At 31.9% G+C, this 27255-nt stretch overlaps 1 protein-coding gene across 8 annotated transcripts in view; it reads left to right on the top strand.

Moving 5' to 3' along the window:
• The window catches only part of PPHLN1 (periphilin 1), a 169284-nt gene that overhangs the window by 96459 nt on the left and 45570 nt on the right, over nucleotides 1-27255 (top strand). For 3 of the 8 annotated variants that reach the window (XM_074269574.1, XM_074269571.1, XM_074269568.1), the window contains 5 exons: nucleotides 2579-2790; nucleotides 12529-12585; nucleotides 15949-16031; nucleotides 19930-20049; nucleotides 25517-25657. In XM_074269574.1, coding sequence (XP_074125675.1) covers nucleotides 2579-2790; nucleotides 12529-12585; nucleotides 15949-16031; nucleotides 19930-20049; nucleotides 25517-25657 — 613 coding nt within the window. The other 5 variants (XM_074269575.1, XM_074269572.1, XM_074269570.1 and 2 more) reach the window with 3 other exon arrangements.

The raw sequence follows: 27255 nt of genomic DNA, 5'->3' as shown, positions 1-27255 counted from the left end.
ACCTTATTGTTAAAGTATACAGTGTTCTTTTGATTCTGCCCACTTCACTTACCACTTATTTATGTAAGTCTTTCCAGGCTTTCCTGAAATCAGCCTGCTCATCATTTTTTAACAGAAGAATAATATTCCTTTACATTCTTATAACATGATTTATTCAGCCATTTCCCAAGTGAACTGAGTATCCATTGAATTTCCACTTCCTTACCATTACAAAAAGGGCTGCTACAAACATTTTTGTACATATGGCTTCCCTCTTTTGATCATCTCTTTGGCATATAGACACTGCTGGATGAAAGGGTATGCACAATTTGATAGCCCTTTGAGCATAGTTCCAAATTGCTTTCCAGAAAGATTGGCTCAGTTCACAACTCCACCAACAATGCATTAGTGCCCCAGTTTTCTTAAATTCCTTCCAGTATTCATCATTATCTTTTCCTGGCATCTTAGCCAACCTCAGAGTTGTCTTAATTTGCATTTTTCTAATCAATAATGACTTCTAGCATTTTTTAAATATTTTAGATGGCTTTCATTTCTTCATCTGAAAATTGTCAGTACATGTCCTTTGATCATCTATCAAATGGGGAATGGTTTGTATTCTTATAAATGAGTCATGAATTTATAATTTTAATGTAAGGGTAGTTCAGTGTTAGAAAAATGTTTATATTACATCATCTGAATAGAAACAATGCAGTTTCAACAATAAATACTGAATAAGTCTTTGAAATTCATCACTTATTTTTGTTAAGAATTTTGAGGAAACTTGTTTACTTTGGTCAAAACTATACCTAAAAGGAACAGCTAGCATTACTAGCAAAGGAGATACATTTAAAATTTTCTCATTTTGTACAGGATAAAACAGGGTTGCATCATTAACCTACAATTCTTAACCATATTCTAGAGATGCTAATTATGACTTTATTAAAAGAAACAAAAATTAAAAGTACAGTGTAAACCTTGGCAAAACAATTAAAGTTGTCAATATTTGTAATATATTGTTTTTCTTAGAGCATATTAAAGACTCAGTAATGTAACTTAAGTAGAAATAACTTAAAACTTCTGTAAATTAATGGTGGGACAAAATACATCCCTAGGAATCACAACATTTCAACATGTATTAAATTCTAAAATTTAATTCTAAAATAAAAATTAAGAAAATGAAAAAAACATTCTATTTAAAGTAGCTGCAAAATATATAATGCTTTTGAGAGTGAATTCTACCAAAACATAGTTAGGAATTGCATAAATACATCTATAAAATATTCTTTACTAAGGGAATATTTTAAATTATTGGGCATTTAATCAAAGCTGGTCAGAGGATGTATAAAAAAAAAGATTACAAAAATTGTGCACCTATTAGCTATAAGACTGTAAGAGAACATTTTGTTGTTGTTGTTGTTGTTGGCTTAAGGCAATTGGGGTTAAATGACTTGCCTGGGATCACATAGTTAGGAAGTATTAAGTGTCTCAGGTCAGATGTGAACTTAGGTCCTCTTGAATTTAGGTGTGGTACTCTATCTACTGCGCCATCTATATCCCCCAGTTTTGTAATATCAAAAGAGTGGAAACTGTTTACATGCTCATTCTTTGAGTAAAGGCAAAACACAATCTGGTTCATGAAATTATAAAACTACTGCACCTTAGAAACAAATACAAATAGTATACAACAAAGTAAATAGATCCAAGAGCCTTAAATACATAATAATTATAATAAAGTAATTAAATGCAACATTGGAGGGGACATGAATTGAAACGAATATCTGTGATCACTTTGGGTGGGGGAGAATGGCTATTGAAACACTTTTCTTCAGAAGGTGGCCATCTGTGTAATTTTACATGTACTGTTTAGTGCCCTCGCCTTGTTGATCTATTTTCTTTACTTGTTTTTGTGAAGATTCTTTTAGCATGAGGCTTGTAAAGAATTTACATGTGTCAATAAAATGACCCAAAAAAGAATAATAAGATAGGTATTCTTTTGTGTCGGATGATTTTAGTATAGTCTTTTTACATGTTTGGGAGGAGCATATTGAAGAACTTTCCTTTAGCATTAATTCCATCATCTGTAAAATTTAGGGGATTGTATTAGATAGCTTTGAACTTACTTGCTTCCCTAAATTTATAAACTTCTAACCTTTTTGTATTCCTTCCAGCTGTTAGATTCTTTAATGCTTGTTTAGAATACAATAACTTTTGAAGATTTGTGAAATACAAATTGTGAAAGTGTAGTGGTAGGTTTATAACATTTCCAGTCTCATAATTGATTTTTTTTGGGGGGGTATTTGTTTTTTTACTGAGGCATTTGGGGTTAAGTGACTTGCTCAGGGTCATACAGTTAAGAAGTGTTAAGCATCTGAGGCCAGATTCTAATTCAGATCCTCCTGACTTCAGGGTTGGTGCTCTATCTACTGCACCAACTAGCTGCCTCTCATAATTGTATTTTATGGGGACACCAAAACGTACATGGGTGGACTAATGGACTTTCTAACTGTTATATAAAGTGATACTTAGAAAATAATCATTGTCTCTTTTATTTTTGGTTTTTGTTTTTCAAAAAGTATAGTGACTTTTATTTTCTCCAAAGGGACACTAGAGATGGCTTTAGAAGAAAGGGTTTCTACTCTTCCCATTACATGAGAGAACGATCTCCTCACAAAAGGGACAATCCATTCTTCCGGGAATCTCCTGTCAATCGAAAAGATTCTCCACACAGCAGATCTGGCTCCAGTGTCAGCAGCAGAAGTTATTCTCCAGAAAGGAGTAAAGCATATTCTTTCCACCAGTCTCAGCATAGAAGTATGTGTTCAATTTTTTGTGTTTATTTTTCTTCCAAGCACCCATAGTATACTTTGATTCATGTGTCCTTTGGCATGGTCTTAATAGATGAATTAAATTGGCATGTTTATCTTGAAATTTTTCCTTAATCATTTTACATTGACACATTTTACAGTGTCTATTTCTTTCATTGCCAAATCATTAAGAAAGCTAATGACTTTCATTTCTAATCATTTATAAATGATTAATATTGCAATCCCCTTGTTATAGATCATTATATTGACTTTGAACTGCTTTAAAAAAAAAAACTAATTTGGATATGTGACATTCTAAGAAATTCTAACACTTCAAAAAAAGTGGTGAAGTGACTTAATACTTTCAGGAGTGATATATGGTATTATATTCTCTTATTTATTCTCTATGTATTTAAGTTGTTTCTTTTCATTTCTTTTTTTTTTGTTTTTTGTTTTTTGTTTTTGTTTTGTTTTGTTTTTATTTTTGTTCTCAGTTCACTGTTTAATTCAAAGAATAAATGTTTTGTTTTAAACATCTTTTTCTGCTGGCTGATGATGATGAGGGAAGACAGCCTCAAATTATGCTTTCTGCTGCGTTGATCTTTTTATTTTTTCATCCATCTAACAAATATTTATGGAGTGGAGTACTTCCCATATGACTATTGTTTTTCTAAGGAGCAGAGAGAAACACAGAGATATAATGTGTATGTATGTACTTTGAGTCAATAGAGGTGGGTGCATTGCTGTACACCTATAATTTCAGTTCTTGATGCAGGCAGGTCTCTTGAATTCAGAAATTCTGAGTCCCAATTGGCTATGTGATCAGGTGTTTGCACTTTGCTCAGCTTTTAATATGTTGAACTCTGAATGAGAACCAAGCCCATGGCAGAAACAAATACAAAGTTGTGTCCTTATGAGTAGCCCTTGTGTCAATGATCTCTGTACTTCCAGTCTGGGTTAGCAAAGTATGGAGAGTTGAGGAGGAGGGGAAAAGATGGAGACTATTAAGTGATAATTGATTAATGATTTGATTTGTTTTGTGTTATTTAATTTAAAAGATGATCTTATGATTCGATGTTTGGAATCCCTTCTCTCTAAAATAATATTTCCACTCCTTGAATATTAAGAATCTTGGAATACAAAAATATAACATAATAATGATTTGGTTCAACCAAAGAGGTAAAAAAGAAACCAAACCTCACCACCACCTACCCTTCAATTATCCTAAAAATCTTTGTGATACTGAATATAAAGACTGCTATCTTCTTTTTTTCTGATAGTGAAGAAAATAGGGATTTATAGGATGTTTTAAAAAGCCGTATCATAACTATTTTCAATATTATAAAATAACTCATGATAGTGTATAGAGAGATTAAACTTTTTTCATTTCACATAAATCATGCCAATCATTGACCAGAGTGATCAGATTTTCATTCGACATGACATATTCAGTGACTGCAAATCTTTGTATTTAGAGATAAACATGCAGAAAATAAAAATAACACATTCTCTTTTTAGGAGCTTAAATACTATATATTTTTAAAAACATCTTAAGGAACTTAAAAATAGTTAAGTAAATTGAAAGTTTTTAAGTGGAAAGTTATATATTTTGAAATTTTAAATTAACTTTCATTTAATTATTTAGATTTGAAAATGGAATTTTTTAATCAAGAAAGCAAATTTAACTCCTGGATTTACTTTTCATAAATAATTCTCATTCTCTTTCCTCATAATAGAAAAAATGATTTTTAGTTGCTCGTGATGTTATTGGGTTCATATCTAAAACACATTTGTCTACATATATGTATTATGTATATTTACATATGGAGTTGGAATTAACTTTTATCATAAAATATTAAAATGACAGCAGTGTATCATAATGTATCAAAAAAAAGATATTGACGAGGTCTATTTTCAATGAGAAAAGGTAAAAGCAAGAAAAACATTTTTATAAAGTTACATTGTACCTGTTTCTGGGAATATAAATACAAACAAAAAGAACAAGAATCCCTTGTCCTTTAGGAGCTTACATTTTAACAAAGAGAATATAAAACCAAAAAGGGAGCTGAAGTTGAGAAACCATAAGGAGAAGGGACTGTGGTGAAATCTGGAAAATTAGAAGTAGAATGAAGATGATAATGAAGGTTGACTGACCTGGGCTCTTTGTCAAAATAGTATCCCCTAGAAGAACTCATCAATGGGAGAAGGGATCTACAAATAATTAATTACTAGCAAATTTATCCATAAAAATATGTTGGGATTTTTTTTAATTGTAAAAATACTTAATATATATTCTGTCATATTTGATTTTTAAATTTAGTATATAGATAAGATGGCCCAAATTTGCTACCTACTTTTTCTGATCATGTTTTTACTGGAAAAGGAGTATTGGCGTGATTCTAATCATCTCATCATTTTAAACATATTTTATTAAAATGCTTTATGTTAAATACAGGTCTTGAATCGAATGCTATGCCATTAGAGCCCAAACTGTCAGGTTCTGTTAATCTAGAGAGACTTTGAACGATAGCAACCATTTGAAATCTAGCCAAGCTTAGATCAGACTCCTGTCACCAGAACAACATAGGAATATTAAATTATTGCCATATTAAATTGTGTGTGTGTGTGTGTGTGTGTGTGTGTGTGTGTGTGTGTGTACACTCACATATCCCAATTAAATCATTACCATAACAACTCTCATTTGAGAAGGTCAATTGAGATTTGACATGTTAGTTAATTCATAAATGTTTACTTATAAAGCTCTAGAGTTAGTATTGTGAAAAAGCTAGCATTTTCTTGATGCATCTTCCTTTGGACCCAGATCCCCTGCTGTAATTTTGTACTTGAGTGGCATGAATATTCCCAATCATGTGTGGTCTTGGCTTTGCAAACATGATGGATGCCTGATACCATGCAAATTGCTATTACCTGATGATTTACTGATGAATTTACAAATGAATTTCCAGATGAAGTTGAGTTGATTTGGACTGCATTCAAAGAAGTTTAGTGCCACTGTTTGCACAATAATACTGTGTTTAGGACAAATGTTGTAAACCTCCTTTTTGAAATATACAGTGCCTCTTGAGTGCCATTGTCAAACTGAACTAAGAAGTTGGCTATAAACAGCAAGTTTCTAGTCCTTGTAGCAATAAGTATGTTGAACATAATAATGAGAATTTTAATTTTCTTGTTCTTAAAAATTTTTGAATCTTGAAGCTTTGAAAAAACTTAAGGATTCAAATAATGTGCCAAATTCTTAGAAAAACAAGCTTAAATTTTCATAGATTAAAGCCTTTATTTTTATAAGAATGCCTTTATAAACTCTCCCATTAGAATTTTTTTAAGAATATGCAACTAGAGGTCCTAAAATCTCTCTTAGTAACTGATTACATAGCATTTATGAAAGATAATATTACAAGTTTCAAATTAAACTCGTTTGTCCTTTATTAGGTGAGGAAAATCTTCAATATTTTCTTTTTGTAGGATCGTTTGTATATTTTTTAAAAATTGTTCCACTCTGTTCTTTTTTGAAAAAATTCTACTTCTTTTTAAATCTCCTTTCAAGACTTAATTTTTTTTAAAATTATCTTTTATTTTTATATTACCTTCATTTTTTTTGATATATCACTCTAATGGATCCTTTGCAACAATGTATAAAATGAAAGAATAAAATGCAATATAATTAAATGATATTTTGATTAAATATGACAACAAGTACAATATTCTACACTTTTAAACAGTCTTATATGTCTAAGAAAAAAGCAAGGCACATTTTCTTAGGTAATTATAATTTTATAGTGTTCAGTCAATTTGGGGGAGTTGATTTTGTTAAAAATCATCATATGTTTTTTTTTTTTAACCTGGTCCTGTTCACTCTTTCTCTCATAAATCTTTTTATGCTTCTTTGAATCTTTTATATTCATTGTTTTTATAGCTCAGTATGTATCTTACGTCACATTCATCTAATTTTTTTTTTTTAGCTTTTCTGTCATCTATGGGCGCCTGCCTCGTTTCCAATTCTGTAAATAGACCAGGAAGTGCTGCTATGCATATTTTGGGGCATATGATATCTTTTTTTCTTCTGGTCTTATTTTCTAATCTTATAAGTATTACATTTTTCCATGCTAGGCATCAGACAGGACCAGAGCGGTTCATACTGTAAGTAAATTGTTATAACTCCTTAAATTATAATTTATTTTATAGTCACCTACAGTCATATAAATACATCCAGAATAGAACTTATCACAACTATTTCAAACCTCTTATTTTACAGACTAGAAACCTAAAGTATACAAAGTTTTTAATCAACTATAGAACCCAGAGAATTTTTTGGTCAAACATAAAAATAATCAGATATTCTTTATCTTACAATTATAGTTTTCTTTTTTGCTCATAGTTTTACTGCCTAATCTAAATCTTTATATTCACTTCTTTCTGACCCTTTCTTCTTCTGTCACTTATTTTTTCTTTATATCTACAATGTACTTCTATGATGCCTCATTATAACATGGAAGTTACCTGTGGTTATTGAAGACTGTCATTTTGGTGTGAATTATGAAAGGTTCTTGATGTTAGAAACGCTTTGGTTGTAGATTCTGTGGTAATATTATTTGCTTTCCAAAAACCAAATTGTATAAGTATGAAGAGAGTAATCATTAATAGGTTTGTCTTTTGGTGATGGATTGATTGGCCATGGTAGTTCATGAAATAAAATCACCAAATGGTTCCAGGACTTCCTGTTAAGATGGCTATCTGAATTGAAACAGAGATCTAGCTCTTACATATTCTGGCAAATTCTTGAAGTCAGCAATAGTCAAAATAATGATCAAGAAATTCAATTAAAAAACTAGTGTGAATAACTTCTTTCACTCCAGGCCTACACAGAAAGTCAAAAGCTCCCAAGCAATAGAAAAGTGTCCCCCTCCAGCAAACCTACTGCTGTCATGACCAGAGATGTACCTCTGAAAGGATCTGTTTCAGAAGTAGCAAAAATGGGGAACTTCTCTTAAAAAAAAAAAAATGGAGAACTTCCTAGGGTCATCAGAAAGCCTTAAATTAGAAATCTTCAATAATCTGTGGAACAGCAGTGGGCCACAACCAGTACAATGTCAAGTAGTAAGGTGTTGCTAAGACAATTCAAATATAGGTGTGCTGAGGTCCCTACCTCTCTTTTGAGGTGTCAGATATGAACCTGAAGATCCAGAACATTGAAACTTGAAGATTCAGGTAAACCTAGCGGCAGAATATAGAAGTCAATAGAAAAATTTTGGAGGCTCAGGGTGAAACCAAACAAGGCTGATCACCATACCTTGGTGATAATGAAGCATGACTCTGGCAGAAAGCCCTAGTATATTGATTAAGACTGGACAAACACATGATTATGACAAGAAAATGCTAATTTTACAAATCTAATGATTGTTTCTCTTCCCCCAAAGAAAGGAGTAATGTAAAAACAGTAACAAACAGAGAATCAATGAGAAAAAGATGGATTTTCCTCAAGAATAACATGAATTCCCTGAAGAAATAAACCTAGGTAAAAATGAAATAAGACTCTGGAGGAAAGAATTGGAATGAGAATAAGTATCTTATAATAGAATAGAAACTGAAGTACATAATAGAATAAAAAAATCTTACCCAAGAATTGGACTCTGAAAACTACAATTGACAAATCAGAAATCATATAGTAGCTAGGTGGCACAATGAATATAGAGTATAGAACCTAATTAGGATGACTTCACTTCATATCTTGCCTCAAATACTTTTTAATGTGGTAAATTACTTAACCTCTTTCAGCTTTTCTTCATTGGAAAAATAGGATTATTATACTTATGAGATTATTGTACAGATCAAATGAGGTAACATATACAAAGTTATTCAAAAGTTGTAAAGTATCATATAAATGTTAGCTATCATTAGTATTGATTGTCATTCTTATTAGGAAATAACGAACAAACTAAAGTCATTCAAAAATAGAAAGAAATGGAATATATCTCAAAAAGATCTTTCTTGAAGAAGATCAAGGAGAGAGAGTTTAAGAATTTGGAATCCCTGAAAACCACGATTGGCGGGGGGGGGGGGAATGTGTGGATAATATTTAGAGCCCCCATATTAATAAAAAATATATTATAAAAATCCAGAAGAAGTTAAGAATTAGAGAATGATAGCCAGGATCCCAAAAGACCTAGCAGCTCCGATGAGTCTGATGATGATGCTACTGCTGCTGAGGATGATGATAGCTATTATAAATTGCTTTAAGGTTTGGAAAGGAACACTAGTGTTGAAGGGAGGAAGAAAAGGGGTGAAATTATCTATTTGTTGTAATTGGAATGTCTTGAGAAGTGTACATAAACAAAGAGAAAATGAGAGGGGGAACAAACATTAAAACAAATCTCAATCTAAAATGAATAAGCAAGGGTTGTTGAATATACCCATAATCATTTTGGTATAGAACATCAAAATCATCAGATAAATGAGAATGGGCAGTACAGGTAGACATGAGGGAGGATAACACTGGGAAAGGAATGATCATAAACTGAAAAAACTTTTTTACCCTAAAAAGTGGAGGGAGTTGGAAAGGGGAGAGTGACAAAGAACTGGGATCCTTAGATCTAAGGTAATAGGTAATATCTGAGCAAATTTTGTAAATGGATGTAAGGCAATGTTATTGTACCCTAAGAAATCATTGCAGAGGTAATTTTGAATAATTCTTAGTAATGTGAACAGATGCAGAATGAAATGAGAGGAATCAAGAGAATAATTTACACAAAGACAAGAGTATTGTAAAGAGCGACTACTTTGAAAGACTTATGAACTAAAATCAAGTCAATCACCATACATTGGGAAGACCTACAATAAAGTATGTTAATCACTTCAGTAAAGAAGTGGTGGACACAGACAGAAATAGACATTTTTGGACATGGTCAGATGTAGCTTTTCTTTGCTTGGTGATGAAACCAATTACAATTGATTATTTTCCCTCTCTGTTTTAAAAGTGTGTCTGTTTTATTTTTTGTAGATTGGAAACTAGCTGAAGTGATGTTGGAAAATAAAAGCTGTCTACTGTAACTTTTTTAATTTAAAGAAAAGAATAGAAGGTAACAAAGAGAAGCAGAGCAGTTTTGAAAGTAACATGTAGTTTTATTAGATTTTTTTTTTTTTTTTAAGCAAACAGTTTAAAATTGAGATTTGTCAGTTTTTTTAAGAATTATTTTGGGGGCAGCTAGGTGGCACAGTGGATAGAGCACCAACCCTGAATTCAGGAGGACCCGAGTTCAAATTTGGTCTCAGACACTTAACACTTCCTAGCTGTGTGACCCTGGGCAAATCACTTAACTCCAGTCTGGGGGGAGGAGGGGGGAAGAATTTTTTTGGTATGCTCTGAATATGGAAATTGTGTGTGTGTGTGTGTGTGTGTGTGTGTGTGTGTGTGTGTGTGTGTGTGTGTGTGTGTGTGTTGTGTGTGTGTGTGTGTGGTGTGGTGTGTGTATGTGTGTATGTTGCTATTTTAAGTTTAAAATGTAATAAGTTGTTGTTTTTTTTTAAATAGGACCCACAGTGATTGTGAAGAAATTGTGGCTAAATGATTTTGCAGAAGCAAATAAAGAAATTAGCTGTGTTAATTTTTATTTTATAGTCAAAGCTACTCTTCCTCTTCGAACAAGAATTGCCTAGGGAACAGTTTCAAGTTACACTTTGGGTCTTGGTCACATTTCCATAGAGATGAGTTTATCTTTGACAAAATTAATTCTAAATAAAGCCAGTTATTGAAATTTTCATAGTAAATATATATATATATATATATATATATATATATATATATATGAGTAATAAAATATTTCCACTTTTTTTCCTCAGTTGTATCCCATAGCATTGAGTATGAACATAGATCACAAATAGAGAAGTGTGCATATGGAGAAAATATATGGAGAGGAATGCACATGGAGGAAACCTGTGTGTTCTAGGCTTATGTAAAGAGATAAAACTGATTCCTCTTGTGACTACAAGGCCACTGATGTCTTTATTCTGATGGAATTGATCTTGATATTTTTATCTGCTTAACTCTGCTATGCTAAATGATCTTAAGCATAACAATAGAATAGAATGCTGTCCTTAGGGTCAAATGGACTGAGTTTTAAATTCTATCCTCCAAAAATTCTTTTTGGCATGTAATTTAACTTTTCTCAGTTTCTTTTTTTCTCATTTGTAAAATAAAGGAGTTAGACTCATTGACCTGGTTTTCCTTTTATAAGTTGTAGATTTTATAATGGATTGCAGAAGAGAAAGGAAAGTTAAATTAGCATATACAAACATTTATTAAGTGCCTATAAGGGCCACTAACTTTAAGTGCTTGGGGTGTACATACAGAGGCAAAATCATACCCTCCTCTACAGGTTCACACTTTAATGAAAAGGATGACATACAGATTGACAAGATCAGCTTTACTGGATTACTAAGCTTTCTCCAAGTTTGTTTTTGTTTTTTTTGTTTTTTTTTTAATGCATATATTTTAAGAGACTCTTCCTGATTTCCTCAGTTCTTAATGTGAACTAAACTCCACCAATACTATGTATTTTGTATATATTATTGATTTATTTACCTGTTAAGTATCATATTCCTTTAGTAGAATGCAGGCTTCTTGAGGTCAAGGTATATTTCACTTTTAGTGCCTGACATAGAGGATGTATTTTTTTTTTTTTAATTTGAGTCAAATTGAATTTAGACTGCATTAAGGGGAGTAATGTGAAACAGAATAGAAAAAGTATATTGGCGTCAGATTGTGTATGAACTTAAATAACTGGCTAAGGAATTAGTAATTATATTGACCTTTAAATTTTTTTTTTTTTTATCAGGAACAACATGAACTTAAGAATCAAAATTATTCGGGCATCTTTGTTGTCAGATAGTTTGGAGAGGAGATGAATTAGAGAAAAGGCCACCTGATCAGAAATTGAACTGGGGATAACAAAGTGAATACAGAAAAGGGGACAGCTTTAAGAGAGATTGTAAAGGTAGAAATGACAGAATCAATTAATTTGGATGAAGAGATGGAAAAAAGAGGAAAGATTCAGATGATTTTGAGGTTTCTTGAATTTAGGTAAATTGTGACTATAATCAGTGCATTGGATACCACTATAAATAGGCATATGGAAAGAGACCTGGATATGTAGACAAATGTTAGATAGGTATAACGTACCAATAGGAAAAGTAGTTAGAAATATTTATCAGGCAATTTATGTAGTGTTGGTATTTCAAAGCATTCATTCATTCATTCATTTACTCTTTCATTAGTTCATCATACATTCATTGAAAACCCTAGTCTGTTTGAAAGGCCAAGAACTAATGAAGTTTAGAAATATGATTTAAGACATAGTCCTTGATCTCAAAGAAGGGCTTTTATCTCATTCATCATTAATTATCTTCCCTTTGCACTTTTTTGATAGACACATTCCTTTTCTGGTTATACTTATTCTATAGAGTTATTTGTGCCATCACCACAATGCACCATTGCTTTGTTGCTGGTTTTCGATCGAAACATTTCTTCATGTATGTAGTAGTGTCAGGTTTTATAATCAGTTCAGCACTGAGTTTTTAGAGGGTGGAGTTTGAGGGCAGTTTACCTGCAAACATATGTACTGTAAAGAAGTTCTTGCTACTTTGATCCTTGCTGCTTGTTTTGGGCTTCTTTGCATTTCTGGGAGCACAGAGAGGTGCTGGTGTTAACTCCTACGTGCCCACCTTTCTCCAGAGTCCGTGCGTGCTGGTGCCTGCTACAAACAGCAAAATGAAGGAGAGCCAGGAAGAGGTGAGTGTCGAGATGCATTCTCATTTGGGATTGGCATGGGAGGGACATGATAGTTGTTACGGGGAGTGGGGAGCAAGGATTTTGGTGCATTCTGTGTCTAGTCTGCACAAAGGAAAGGTCAGAACTAGAGCTTGAAAACAGTTATACAATTGCATGTACATATACACACATATAGGGATCAGCATGGTGTAGTGGATAGGGAGCAAGATTTGGATTCAAGATGATTTGAGTTCAATTCCTACCTCTGACATATTCTGGCTGTGACCGCATTTATGTCACTTAATTTCTTGGCCTAAGACAGATCTCTCAAATGATAAGTTATAGTACGTTTGTCCATTTCCATTGGCTAGAGGTCTTCAGCAGGAGCCCCTCTAACAATGAAATCACAGGACTTTTCTGTCTGTCTACCCACATACTTGGTATAATTGGTTGGGGGAAAGAGTGAAGTGGAGGTTAGTAATCAGGCAAAAGTTCTGCTTTTGTTTTAAATGTTTCTGCTGTGTTGCCAGCCTTTTCTCTATCTGTTATTGAATGGAGAAATGGTTGAAGTGTGTACATTATAAGCAGATGGAAATAGATAGCACTGACATCAGAGAATTTCATCCATTCTTATTTTTCCTCCTCATTTGTTTGCTACTGTCTCTGTCCTTTGCCTAGCTTTCTTCCTCAAGATGAATAATTCTTCTTCAGTATTTTTTGGTAGATTGCCTTATTGCCCCCAGACATTCATTGTAGTCTTTTTTTTTTGGGGGGTGGAAGAATGATATATAACTATTCCTTGAAAAACATCAATTATTGGTCATATTCACCATTTCCAGTATAAGTTTTATACTTTATTTGGATCAGGAGCAGAACAAATTTATTTTTGTTAAAATGTGAGAGCAGTTGAAAATAGAAGCTTTAAATTTCCTTAAATAAATTAATTGAAGCAAAGTTTTATCCCAATATCTGAAAGTAAAATTAGGATTTATGTTTTACCATATTCAAAGATTTTTTTAAAAAAATGCAATTCTTTGGTGGGTCAATAAAGTGCAATAGTCTATGGAACAATTATTCCATGTAAAATTAGTTTCACTCATCCATTTTGGGATTGAACTTTAAAACTCATTTCCATCATATCTTTCCTCTCTACTCCTCCATACTCCAAATTCCATGAAAAGACTGACTGAAAAGACAACAAAATTACTTCTTAAAACTTAAGTGCTTGAAGAAGTGAGGGTTTACTGAATTACATCATTGCCTATATGTCAATTATGTCTACTTAAATTTCTTAACATTGTAAATTCCTAAAGGATAAGAGCTATGCTTGTTCAGTTTGTTGAATTCAAAGCTCAAGGTAGTACCACATATAGATATGTACTATATTTGTGCCTGTTATCAATTATTGGTTATCAAAATTAGATATTTTAGAGAGATAGTTGGGAGCTGTAGAAGAGAGCTCATCATTGGCTATACTATGAACATCATAATAGCCTTTGTACCTTAAGGTTCAGGGCTGATTTTGTTCTTTGAAATCAGTAATTCATTCCTTATTCTTAATGTATCATAGGTGATAGTAGAAGCTTCTTGTCTGAAGTAGATTTTGCCTCAGTATCAAGGTTTTCTTGTTGATGACTTGATCTGTCTGTTTTTTACTGTTAGCTGTACTACTTCCCTATATTAACTTTCAACTTGAATGATTTCCATCTCCTTAATGATTACCATGCTTTGTGCTATTGTCCATTCTGGACCTTCAGCTCCTTTTTTGATTGATCTATGGCGCCCTATTGCTTTCACTTCTCTGACATACTGCTGTCTGTCTTAATCTTTATCTGATGTGTAATTTTTAGGAGTAAAATCTTGTTTTTTGGACTTTTAGTTTACTTGGCTTTGTCTGAGGTTGTTTTATCCACTACTGCCTGTACCAACATGATTTAGCCCTTAATTTTCATCACCAGTCAAATAGTTTTGGTTTGTTTTGATTTTTTGCATGTAAAATTGCTCCAAGAGATTTATTATTTATAAAACACAGTGTAACAATAATGATGATAATAATTGACATTTACATAATAATATAAGAATGCAAAGCACTTAATATGAATTAATTCATTTGACTTTAGTAAGAGGTTTTATAATTACTAATTACCCAAATATGTCATTTATTTTACAGGTTGCATTCATTTAAGCATTTTGTTCTATACCTACCATGATAATTATGTTGTTTTTAAAATATTTTGCTGAAGTGTTCAAATAGCATTACATATTTTGTATTGATGTGACTAAACTTAAGACTCAGTGGCTTCCATAAACACAATTAAATTGTTTTAAATTGTGTTATACTAATTTTTTTTTTTTTTTGCTTTGTTATATCTTTTTTGATTTGTGTGTAAATTGGATTTAAGTGAGGCAGAGTTGCATGAAGTTGTCAGCTTCACTGTCCTAAAAACCTATCTAATCACTGTCTAATGAATCAAGATGGCTGGTGATCATTCGAGATAATCTTGGTGTCTTTGATTTCTAACCCAGCTCTAACTGCTCCACTATACCTGTTTCACTTGCCTTCATGGCCATTGAAACAAAATGTTCTCATCCACCCATTCCACCAGGTCAGGTCTTTACATGCCTGGGATAGTCACCCCACTATCTCATGAGGGTTGGTTGCCCTCAACCTGGTTTATCTCAATTGCTGAAATGGTTTACCAGGGTGTGACTGCTCTGCGTGAGCCACAGGTGAGATTTAGGTGGATCAGGTGGACACCAAAAGTGGAAAGCGGCCTTGTAAAGGGCTTGGCCACCTTTACACCAATGGTATTAGTCTTCTCTGAAGATACCCTACACCTTTTATTTGTCATGTAAACATTTTAAGATCAATAAGCACCATTGCTAAATCTTACTATTATCTTTTTTTTTTTTTTTTTTTTTTTTTAAGCAGTATTGATGCTTAACTAGTAATTAGTAGTGGTCACTACAATAATTGCCGTTGCTAATTTTGGTGCTATATAATGAATCTGCCTACTTTAAAAGTAGAGATTTTGTTATATGACACACCTATATGTGGGAAACTTTCATTATTACTGCAGCTGCTATCTGTTGGGTAATAGCTAGTGGAACTGATGGTCATTATTTTTCGCCTTTTAGTTTCTCCAGACTTTTGAGTAGTATCTAGTGCTTGGCAAAGTCAACTGTCCTCTGTATTACCAGCTTGCTTTGATTACCTTCAATAAGCTGTGTAATAGTGATGTCTTGAAACTTTACTTACTTTTATCTTAAGGAATTTGAGATTCCTTCTTTAAAAAATCAGAAAATGCTGTGGGGAAAGAATGAAAAAAACTTTTTAAAATAATAATTATAGCATTTTAAAAGTAATTAAAAATTTTTTTAAAGGTAAAGAGAGACCTTCTGCCCAGTCTTTGAAAACATCAAGAGATACTTCTCCTTCCAGTTCCACAGCAACTCCCTCATCAAAGGTTTGTTTTGCTTCTTTAGATTAAAAAAATTATTTGAAAGATATAAATTAGCTAGAAATAATTAAGAACATCATTTGCAATGCCAGATATACTTTCTTATAATAAATGTTTTCATCCTTACTTATCAGGGTAGTTAGGGGGATAATTTGTTCTGAATTTTAGACATATGAATTTTAATTACTGTAGTTTGAAATTTAATGTTTTCAAGCTACTTGTAGCAATTTGAAACTATGAGGTATTCCTTTGACATCTAGAATAAGGTTTTTGAATGCTTAATCAAACATTTATTTAAAGGCAATTCAGTAGAATAAACTGGATAATTTTTATTACCTAAAATATTTTCTAAGACTGAAATTAATTCATAGGATTATTTCAATAATTTCATTAACTCATAAACCATTCCTCAATAGATATATCATCAAAGGATATGAGTAAACAATTGTCAAAGGAAGAATTGCAAACTATTTACCATATTTTTAAAATTCTCAAAGTCACTAATAAGAAATAAACAATCCTGTGTTTTCACCTCACTTCTAGAAAATTGACAAAATAAATCACTGTTGAAGTGGTGTGAAAAAAATAGGCACATTAATGCATTGATATTAGAACTGAATTGCTCCAGTATTTTTTTGGGGGGGGGAGGGAAGACTAGTATTAGGAAGATGGATTACAGAGTGCCCATGCCCCTTGATTTAGAGATTCTCTTGCTTAGACATAAATTCTAATAAGGATAGTAACAAAAAAAAAAAAAAAAAAAAAAAAAGGCTTCACATCAATAATCTATCCACTAAAATATTTATAACAGTAGTTTTGTGTGATAGGAAAATAGATGCTTATCAATTTTGGTAATTACATGAAATGAATATTACTGAGTTATAAGAAACAGTGAAATAACAAATACTGACAAGCATGAAAAGACATACGTGAACTGATGGAAAATGAAATATGTAGAACTAGAAATATCACAGAATAGAATGACAACAATATAAATGGAAAAAAATTCCATAAAACAAGAGAAATGGAGTTTTATTTGACATTATAATGATTAATTTTGGCCCCAAATAAGAGATAATAGCACGTTCTCCCTTTAATTTTTAGGGATAGAGGGACTATGGGTTTGAAAAACTGCACATAATATCAGATGTTTTGATCCATTAGTTATTTTTGCTTACTCTTTTTTAAACCTTTTTTATTATAACAGTTAGCTTTCGGGGAGCGTGCAATTATAGGATATGTGGGTAAATGGAGAAGAGTTAAAAATATCAATATTTATTAATTTTTTAAAAATTGACTTCTGGGACTTAAAATCGCTTTAAAAATAGTAATACTGATAGGATTAAGATCGCTTAATTTTTAATTTTTGTATTAAATATTTCAAATTATCTATAATTTCATTATCATTAAGTGTTCCCATAACTGACAGACTATAAACTTTCAATGCTCAAAAAATAGCATTTGAGTGACAATTCAATAGCATGTTACTATGGTTCCCAAAAGTCATCATTTGTTGATCTACCTTCTTTTGAGCCTTTTGGTAAATTACCTAAAATACTTCCTGGATAGTAGACATAGTTTGTTTTTGGGTTTAAGCTTTCTGTCTTGGTAGAGCCTGTCAAGTCAGCATTTTGCTACCTTAGCCTTTTGACAAACAAAGGATCATTTCCTGCCTTTATTCATGGAAAGAGCAACTTGGGTGCTTTATAGTGTAAGCATTTCTTATACGCTTAATTTGTTTTCATAAGAGAAAGTCAGGAGGTATATTAAGAGTAGTTCAAATTCCTGTAATTTTGAAGGGACCTATATAACTTGAAATACAAAATCCTATTCTTTTTACGGTAGCACAGTGTGTAAGTGACCCTTAGTCCATGAAATTTATATTATTGAAATTTTTACAATACGGAAAAGCCTTAAATACTATTCTATAATATTAAAAATGAAAATAATAACTATGAATTATTATAGCTAACATTTATAAAGCTTATTATGTGTCAGATACTGTTAAGTACAATTTATTAACTCATTTGATTCTCAACAACTCTGGAAGGTAGGTTCTATTATCATCCCATTTTACAGATGATAAAATGTACCAACATAGATTAAGTGACTTGCCCAGAGTTATGCTAGTACTAACCATCTAGGACTGGATTTGAACTCAGATCTTTTTGATTCTGGGCCTAGCCTTCTAAACCCTTTACCACATAGCTGCTTCCAGAAACAAACTATCCCCTTTTTCTTTTTCTTTTATTTTGTAAAGACTAATCTAGCTGTGTACATAGGATGTATTATAAGTTTGTGTTTTTTAATATTAGTTTTTTTCATCAAAGTACTATTCCAAACCTAATAATGGCATCTTGATTACCCTGCAGGCTTGCTTTAGAACCCAAATACAGGCAGATTCTATTATGTTGTAAAGTTGTGGTCCTGACTATAAATTTCTAACAACTAACCCAGCTAAATTTGGAGAGGCTTATATTTCAATAGTAAGGTAGATTCTTGGTGATGAATTTATTGGTTATGGTAATTGATGAAAACAAAGAAAAATGGAAAATGGCGCTATTCAGTGTCCTTTTTTTTCTGATGTAATGATGGCAGAGAAGCACAAAAGGAAGATTTACAGTGCTAAAAATCACAGAATTAGAGAAATAGAACCGTAACAGTTTTAATATTTTTATGATAAATGAATCAAAGAGAAAACATAATATTATGGAAGGATGGCATTATAAGTTCTTTTTGGAGAGACAAGTGAATTGAGTGAAATGGTTTATCACATTCAGAAGCTACTTAGAAGCATCATTTCATAGGATACTTAGATATCTTCTACAGTGTCCACAAATATTTGTAAAAACACAATGAATATAATTGAAAATTAATCCCTTTTTCTGTTGTAGAGAGGGAAGAAGTAGAGGAAATCTACAAAGAACTCAAAAAATCCTCCAAGTTAAATTGGCTTATACTTGACATAAATTGACATACACATTCAGTGACTTTATTATAGTCTTCCAGTGAATAGATGATTTTTTAAAACGTAGGGAAATATGGTTCTGGAGTAAAAAACCAGAATCCATGAGCAGGTGTAATATATATGCAAGCTGTGCAAGTTAATTCAAGAAAAGTAAAATAAATTTATTGACATGCAGTGCATCTTATAACTTTTTACATCTTTTAAAATTAATATGCATTATGCTTATTTTACATGATTATTTTTCGTGAGTTCACAAGATTGTGATAGATTCTTTAATTTTTCAACATGGAACCAAATATCACATTGGATATTAATTATACCTTTGACCCATAGTCCATTTTTTTCACAGATTTTGAATGGCTTTTAAATCCCAGACCATTGAAGTATATTCTCAATCTTTTGTGATACATTCTATTTTGTTTAAGAAATTTGATAATTTTAGAATAATTTTACTTATTCTTATCCTTTGACTATTTATCTAGTGGGAAAAGACCCTTTATCTTATAGTAGATTTTTTTTTTAAGGAAGTAATTACTAAAAATTTGAAAATTTAATAAGCACCTATTAATTTTTAGATGCAGGTCATCTAAAATGTGGAAATTCATCATCACTGTTTTCATGATGTGTTTATGTAGTGTTTTGAGGTTTGCAAAATGTTTTCCTCAAAAAATTATATGAAATAAATAGTTTTAATCATCAGTTTTACTAATGAGAAAGCAAACAGGAAGAGGTAAAGTTACTTGCTCAACTTGAGTCAACTCTTAGGTCTGGAACTTCAGGATAAACTCCAATCATTTTATTGTTAAGACCCAAGTTCTTTATGTAACACTATTTCATCTCATAAATTGCTTTTGCTTTAAGAGAGGTATACCTTTTATTTTTATTTTAACATTAAAAACCCTTTTAGAGTTTTAATAGATTTTTTTTTTTCATTAGGTATCGGATAAGCCTAGCAGGCTAACTGAAAAGGAGCTTGCAGAGGCTGCAAACAAGTGGGCTGCAGAAAAATTAGAGAAGACTGATGAGAATAACTTACCAGAAATTTCTGATTATGATGTAAGAATCATATTTCTTTGTCTTTCTTCTCCATAGTTGAAAAAGATAGTTTGTTGTCTTAATACATGCTATTTATTGGAAGACAAGCAATGGAATTGCCAGCTTATTATTGCTTAGATATTTAGATATTTTTGTAGATAGATGGCTTATTTTAGTAATGCATGTGCATGCAAGCAAGTATGTGTGTGAATTCATTCTCTTTGTACTAACTAGTATATAAATGTTTAAAAAATAAGGTAAAAGGTTTTTCTTTTAATCTGGACCTATGATTTTTTCAGTGTAGATAACTCCAAGTGAAGGGTCTCTGTGATAGCAGAACATTGAAATGCAGTATATAATCTTACATTTATCTGGGACACTAAGAGAATAAATATATTGTCTGTGGTCATGAAGTTAGAGTATTTTCAAGACAGATCTTGAATTCATGTTACTTTGCTTCTAAAGCTAATAATATTCTGCTTCTAAGGCTAATAATAATAATAAGGCTTTTGCTGTACTGCCTTTACTGCCAAAATTACACATTTTAACATGCATTCTTAAAAGAATTAAAAAAAACCCTATGAAAATTCACATTAAACTTAACTTAAACAAGATTAGTATTATTATGACTTTCTTCTAAGTTGAGATTGCTCAGTAATTCTCCAGGATTCCTTAAATGCCTAGGGGTTGTATATTATCAGATAATTTAAATGAATATGCTTTTGTTTCTTTGATAATATTTAGGATAATTATTGACACACTTTTAGCTGTCAGTGGTAGTAATATTGATTATATCATTTTGTAATTGTGGTATTAAATTACTGTATTTTCAGTATCAATTTTCATTATCTTTAAAATGTGATAATTGATAATGGTTTAAAAAATTGAAAATTATCTGATAGATTGAACTTCTTCATTTTACAACTTTTTCAAAAAACATTCATTCTATACCAGGCAGATGTACCTAATTCAGTCAGACTTGAACATGATTACTTTTTCCCAATTGAAAATAAGATGCCAAATATGTTTTGGTGAAGAATGGGATAACAGGACTATTCCTATGAACTTCTATGCTTGACCTCTTCAGTATTGGTAGCCTTTCTTTAGACTTTGCATATGTTTTTGTATGCAAATGTAAATTACTCTTAATAACCACTCTGTAAACATAACCTTCATAATCCACTTCTTATTAAGAATCTCACTTTAGCTTGCCAGTCCTACATTCATGTGGGTATTGTTATCTGAGCGTCTCCTTGATGAAATATGGACAGAAACAAGGAGTTTGGGAAGATCACAATACTGACTTAGCCATGTGATATAGCAGTGATGTAGGATGAGTAATTATAGATACCTCCTGGAGCTCTAGGCCAAACCTATACCAATTAATTTTTTCATTTGTCTTAATTATAAATTAGTTTTTTTAAGAGGTGGAGGAACAAATGAGTGGCATTTCTATTTTGAAATTATTTTCACTACCAGAAACAAACTGTTTTTGGAAATGTAATGAGAGAGACCTTGGCTATTTCCCCTGTATCTTTAATACCTCTATTTTTAAAAGCTTTGTTAGAAAAGAGAAAAGTTGTACATCTTCTAATATAATACACTAGATTTGGGGGAAAGTAGATTTAAAAGAGCAACAGAAGCCATAGTTCTAAATTTTATAGAAGTCAGCCTTAGAGGAGAAAAATAAAAAAGACAAAGAATTTTGACGAGGGAAAAAAGAAAGAGATGGATCCATAGGGAATTCATTGACAAACTTTGATTTTAAGAAGACATGTACTATAAGGGCAGGTAGCAGAAGAGTTGTGCTAGGACCACTAAAAACTGAGAATTATCTGAGGCTAGTGAGAGAAAACAGAAATGAAGGAGGAGGTGGTGTTGGGGCCTGGTTTAGGGGAATTAGCTTGGGAAATAGAAGTCTTTGGAGGGTATTATCCGCTATTTTTAAGTATTTTGAAGGCCTTATCTGGAAAAGGCATTGGGCTTGTTTTATTTTGCCACAGAGAAATTATGTTCTTCATTTAAGATTTAAAAACAAAGACTGAGTAACTACTTGTAGTTACTACAAGTTCTTGTATAAAGAAAGTTTTTATTTAGATTTTATTGGATTAGATGGCTACTGAGGACCTATCCAACTTTGAAATTCTGTGATTCTTTGGGCCAGAAATGTGATAAAGATCAAATAAATTTGTGTGGACTATTCAGAGAAAGAAAGTTTAAATTTATTTCATGAACATTTTAAAAACCATTAACCTTTTAAAATATGTTTGTTTTCTTTGTGTTTGAATTTCAACTTAAATAATTTTCCTCTTTTTTTCCCCCTCAAACTGAGGCCTTTTTGATTTAATATTTCCTATGTTTTACTAACCATGAAAGGCAATATTGAGAAGTGAAGAGAGAAGGAGGGGAGAGAGCAAGCTGATCTTCAAACCAAGATGGCCTGTTGGGAAGTTCCTTGAACTCTTAGTAGTCTTAGCAAGTTTCTGAGTTGAAAAGTTGCACAGAGGGTGCCAAACAACATTGCTAGAGGAAAGTTTTTCAGTTTTCCTGGGAGTTGTCTTTTTCAGTAAAATCACAGGTCCAGTCCCTATCATTATCTCATATTTTAATAATTAGGCTTGGAAATGTAATGATTTCAGAAACTCCTTTAAGAATATATGGTTTTCCTTTTTTCTCCATCTTGCTCTTGGCCTCTTCCAGGCTGTGGAATGCCTGTTCATGTTAAGCAGCTGTGTAAAGATGGTTAAGTCTGAGAACCACACCACTCACATCCACTCATGAAAATGGCACTGAAATGGCATCAAGAACCTAGGTCACAGAAGTAGGAGTCTCTGAAAGGAATTGACTCCAAGATTCTGAGAAATATTAATCTTTGCCAAGAAACATAAGAAGAATGGCCAAAGAAAACGCAGATCAACAACACTAAAGCCACCAGGGCATGAGCAGAGGCCTCTCAGGCCCAAGATCCCCAAAGCTAGTGCCTTCTTCCTGACTGGCCTCACAGTGGCCCATCCAGGCCTTAGAGTCAGTATCAAATGCTCAGGCCTCAGCATCATGAAGTACAACTCTGAACAAATGACACCAAGGAAACCAAATCTGACATCAAGTTCAATAAGTCTGACACCAAGGCCACCAAATCTGTCTGAAGGTCATCAAAGTCTTTAAAGCTACCAAGTCTGACACCAAGGCCATCAAGTTCGATTCTAAAGTCACAAAGCCCAGTTATTCCAAGGCTCCCAAGCCCAGTGATCCTAAGGCTACTAAGCCTCCTGACTTCAAGCCTTCCCAATCCACCGGCCCTAAAGGTATCAAATCCAAAGATTCTGGGGCCTAAATCTATTAGTCTCAACCCTTCAAAATTGATGCTTCTGGACAGAAAATTTGTTTAAATTCTAAACCACTGTTATTTTATTTTTTTTTTTAAATGTGATTTTTCACTGATTTGTACAAGTAAAGGAAGTGGTGAATCATAAGGGGAAAAAAAGAGTGTATTGCTTCCTAGTAGTTCAAGATTTGAATACTGGCCCAATTGCATTGAAAATAGGATTTCAAAACAAAAGTAGCCAAATCTGGTGTTATTGCTTTTATGAACCCTAGAACTACAAATAGCTTACTTATTGTGCTCACGACTACTTATAAGTTTGTTTTTGGCCTTTTCTCTTTATTTTTCTCTCACCTCACTCTTTCAGATTTTCATTTTCCACCACAGCACAAAATTTGCTATAGTTTTGCAAATGACTAATAAAATATATCATTATACAAGATTTTAATTAGTATCTTCTCTCCTTTTTTCCCTCCTTTCATTCTAACACTAGTTCAAAAATATATTATATTATAAATTAAATTAAATTAACATCTTCTATATAATTTCCCACTTGTAATACTTCATGCTGAACTGTTTGCAAGGCTGACTCTGTGGTGATTTGAAGTTATAACAGTTTACCAAAAAATTAAATTTTTACCTTCATTAAATGTTTCTAGAGACTATGACCAAAAATAAAACTATAGCTGATTGTTTAGAAATGAGCAAATTAAATTGAACTGTATTACCTTGAAAGTTGCTACTTTCTTTTTGGGGTTTGCTTCTGTGTTATTTAAACAATTTGCAGCCCAGAATAACAGAATTCAAATCAAATCTTCCCTTTTTTACTTTCCTGATAGTAAATATTTGTATTTATAAAGTGTAAATTCTTAGCTCCCTATTTCTCTTCTAATTTTTTCTTAGACCACTCCTCTGTTTCCCAGTGTACACAGTGGGTTATTTAAGATTATTCTTGAAACAGATGAAAGTTTAATAACATTGTAATTTAATCACAGTCAAGCATGTAGATTATTTTTAAGTTTAATGAGTGTAGAAGCTTCATCTTACCCACTACTAAAAAAGGTGTCTTTTGGGAATGTGAAGTAATGCAGTAGATGGAGAAGATATACTAGGTGTGTGAGCTTGGACAAGTATTTCAACCCCACTTGCCAGAGAGAGTGTGCAATTGCGAGTGAGTGCTGCTAGCTTTATATTTCCTTCACATATTCTCATTAAACCTAATAAAATCAAAAGCATCAAAAATGGTTAAGGATAATCTCTTTATCTTAATATCTATATCTTAATATAATTTCTCCTGCTAGTGTATCCTAAAAGCAGTTATCTGAAACATCCTTTATATAACTTTGTTTATTTTTATTATATTTTCATTTATCTCATTAAATATTTCTCATTTACATTTTAAAATTTGAGTTCCAAATTCTTTTTGGTCCCTCCTTTAACTATCAAGGCAAGAAATACAATATCAATTATACATAGGAAGTCATGAAGAGCATTTCCATAATAGCTATGGTGTTTTAAAAACAACAACAACAACAACAACAACAAAAACCAAAAAACCAAAACAAGAAAAGTAAAGAAAGGGAAAAGAAAATGCTTTGATTTGCACTCTGTTCATCAGTTTTCTCTCTGGAGGTAGATACCATTTATTAGAGTGGTTCCTTTTTAATTGTCTTGGATTACTGCCTTGACCAGAGTGAACTCTTTCATAGTTGGTCATTTGTACAATATTGCTATTACTGTATATAGTGTTCTCTTGGTTCTGTTCACTTCCATTTGCATTAGTTCATTTAAGTCTTCCCAGCCTTTTCTGAAACACAACCCTCATTTCTCAAACCACATTATTTCTGTATTACAGTCATATAACCTAGTTTGTCCAGCCATTTCCCAATTGATGGGCATCTTTTCAGGTTCCAGTTTTTTCACCACCACAAAGAGTTGCTATAAATATTTTTGTACATTTAAAAAAATAAATTTGACTTCATTCCCTACATATTTGAAAAATGAAGTCTTTATCAGGGAAATTTGTTTTAAAAAAAAACTTTCCAGTTTTCTGCTTTCATCTTAATTTTGGCTGCATTGATTTTGCATGAGCAAACCCTTTTTAATTTCATGTAATCAAAATTATCTTTTACATTATTAAAAATATCAATTTTATTCTTTTTAAAGGCTGGGTCTTCAGCACCATTATACAATGACCAACCAGAAGAGCCCGAGACAAATGCTACAGATAGTATTGAACTGTTTGAAGACAACCAAGTAACCAGTCGCTCAAAAGCAATAGCCTCAAAGACCAAAGAAATTGAACAGGTATTCAGATTTTTAAAAATATATGATACGACTCTAACATATTAACATGTATTGGTCAACCTGCCATCGGGAGGGGGGGGAGGGGAGAGATTAGAACAAAAGGTTTGGCAACTGTCAATGTTGTAAAATTACCCATGCAAATATCTGGTAAATAAAAACTGTTAATCATATATATATATATATATATATATATATATATATATATATATATATATATATATATATATATATATATGATACGCTATATGTACTGCAATTTACTTCAATGGATAAAGATTTTTACAATAACCTTAATATTTACTTTCCCATTAAATGTTGATAATTACTCATTCCTGAAGAAAGGAAAAAAATTTGTTTTTTACCAACATTAAGTTCTTGTCTTTATTATTCTAAATAGCAGTTATATAATTCTTTTAAAAGAGAGATATAGATTGTAGCTTCCTATCACTTCTTATCCTGAATAAGAATGATAGAATTTTACTGTCTAAAGGGACCTCAGCAGGATTTTATGGCGATTCCCCCAGTACGCAAATAGTATTTATCGTTTTAAAGATAACAACAGTTTTTGTGTCAAACTTAGTATTTATCACTAGCCTTTGCTTATTCTGAACTTTAGTACTATTAACATTGTAAAGAACTTTGTATTTACTTTCTATACTTGTTCTGTCTTCTCTATGTGCTTCATTTTTAAAAAAGGGATGTAAGTTAGTGGCCAGTTAATTTCCTGTGCAGTCATGTTAGGCAATTTGGCTTTTTCTTCCTTATCAAAATTGCTTCTTTATGTCTTTAAAATTTCATTGAGTGTTTCCCATCTTTCTCGAGGTTTTGTCCCTGTTACAACTTTACTTCATTTCACTTTACCTGAATCTTACCTATACATCTTCTTTCTACCTTTTTTCTGAAGTCTTTTAAATATGTATTCCTCAATTATGTTATATATAAACTGTCATTTTCTTTTATTATGAATGTGAAGATGAAATTTTTATTTCATTTTAATGGTTTGGAACTTGAATTAGATGATCATCTTTTATAGTTCCAATATTTAATGTTCCTTCGTTTTGTTATTATTTGTATGTAGTACCTAGATAAAATGTGGAATAAATATCAAATGGTTATCTATTCTACTTGTATAAATGGTTCAAGATTACTCAGTAACTTTTTATATATACAAAATGTTTGGTTGACTTCTACAATTCATAGCCATATCAAATTTAATTACAATCTCCACATTACAGTTTTAAAAATGCTAACCTTAGAAGGAACCTTAAAATGTACTCTCTAAAGGGAAGGGAAATTATACCATTTTTTTCTTAAAGCAACCCTGTGAGATAGGTGCTATTGTTATATCCATTTTATAGTTGGCTTATTCTAATGTCTCCCTCCACAATCTTCTCTTTTGTTCCAGTCTGGGATGAAGATGTGGCTCTTCTTATCAAAGCAGACTCCTTAACAGACAGCTTAAATTCTGAGACAAAGTGACCTTTGATCAGGGTGCCAAATTTTTAATAATGATGATAGTTTACATTTTTATGGTGGTTATTGTGTGCTAGACATTGTAGCAAGTGCTTTGCAGTTATCTCATTTGATCTTCAGAACTA

This window comes from Sminthopsis crassicaudata, chromosome 5 (genome assembly GCF_048593235.1).
Source record: "Sminthopsis crassicaudata isolate SCR6 chromosome 5, ASM4859323v1, whole genome shotgun sequence".
Lineage (NCBI taxonomy): Eukaryota > Metazoa > Chordata > Mammalia > Dasyuromorphia > Dasyuridae > Sminthopsis > Sminthopsis crassicaudata.
Note: the sequence above shows the minus strand (reverse complement) of the source record. Positions and strands in the feature narration are given on the sequence as shown.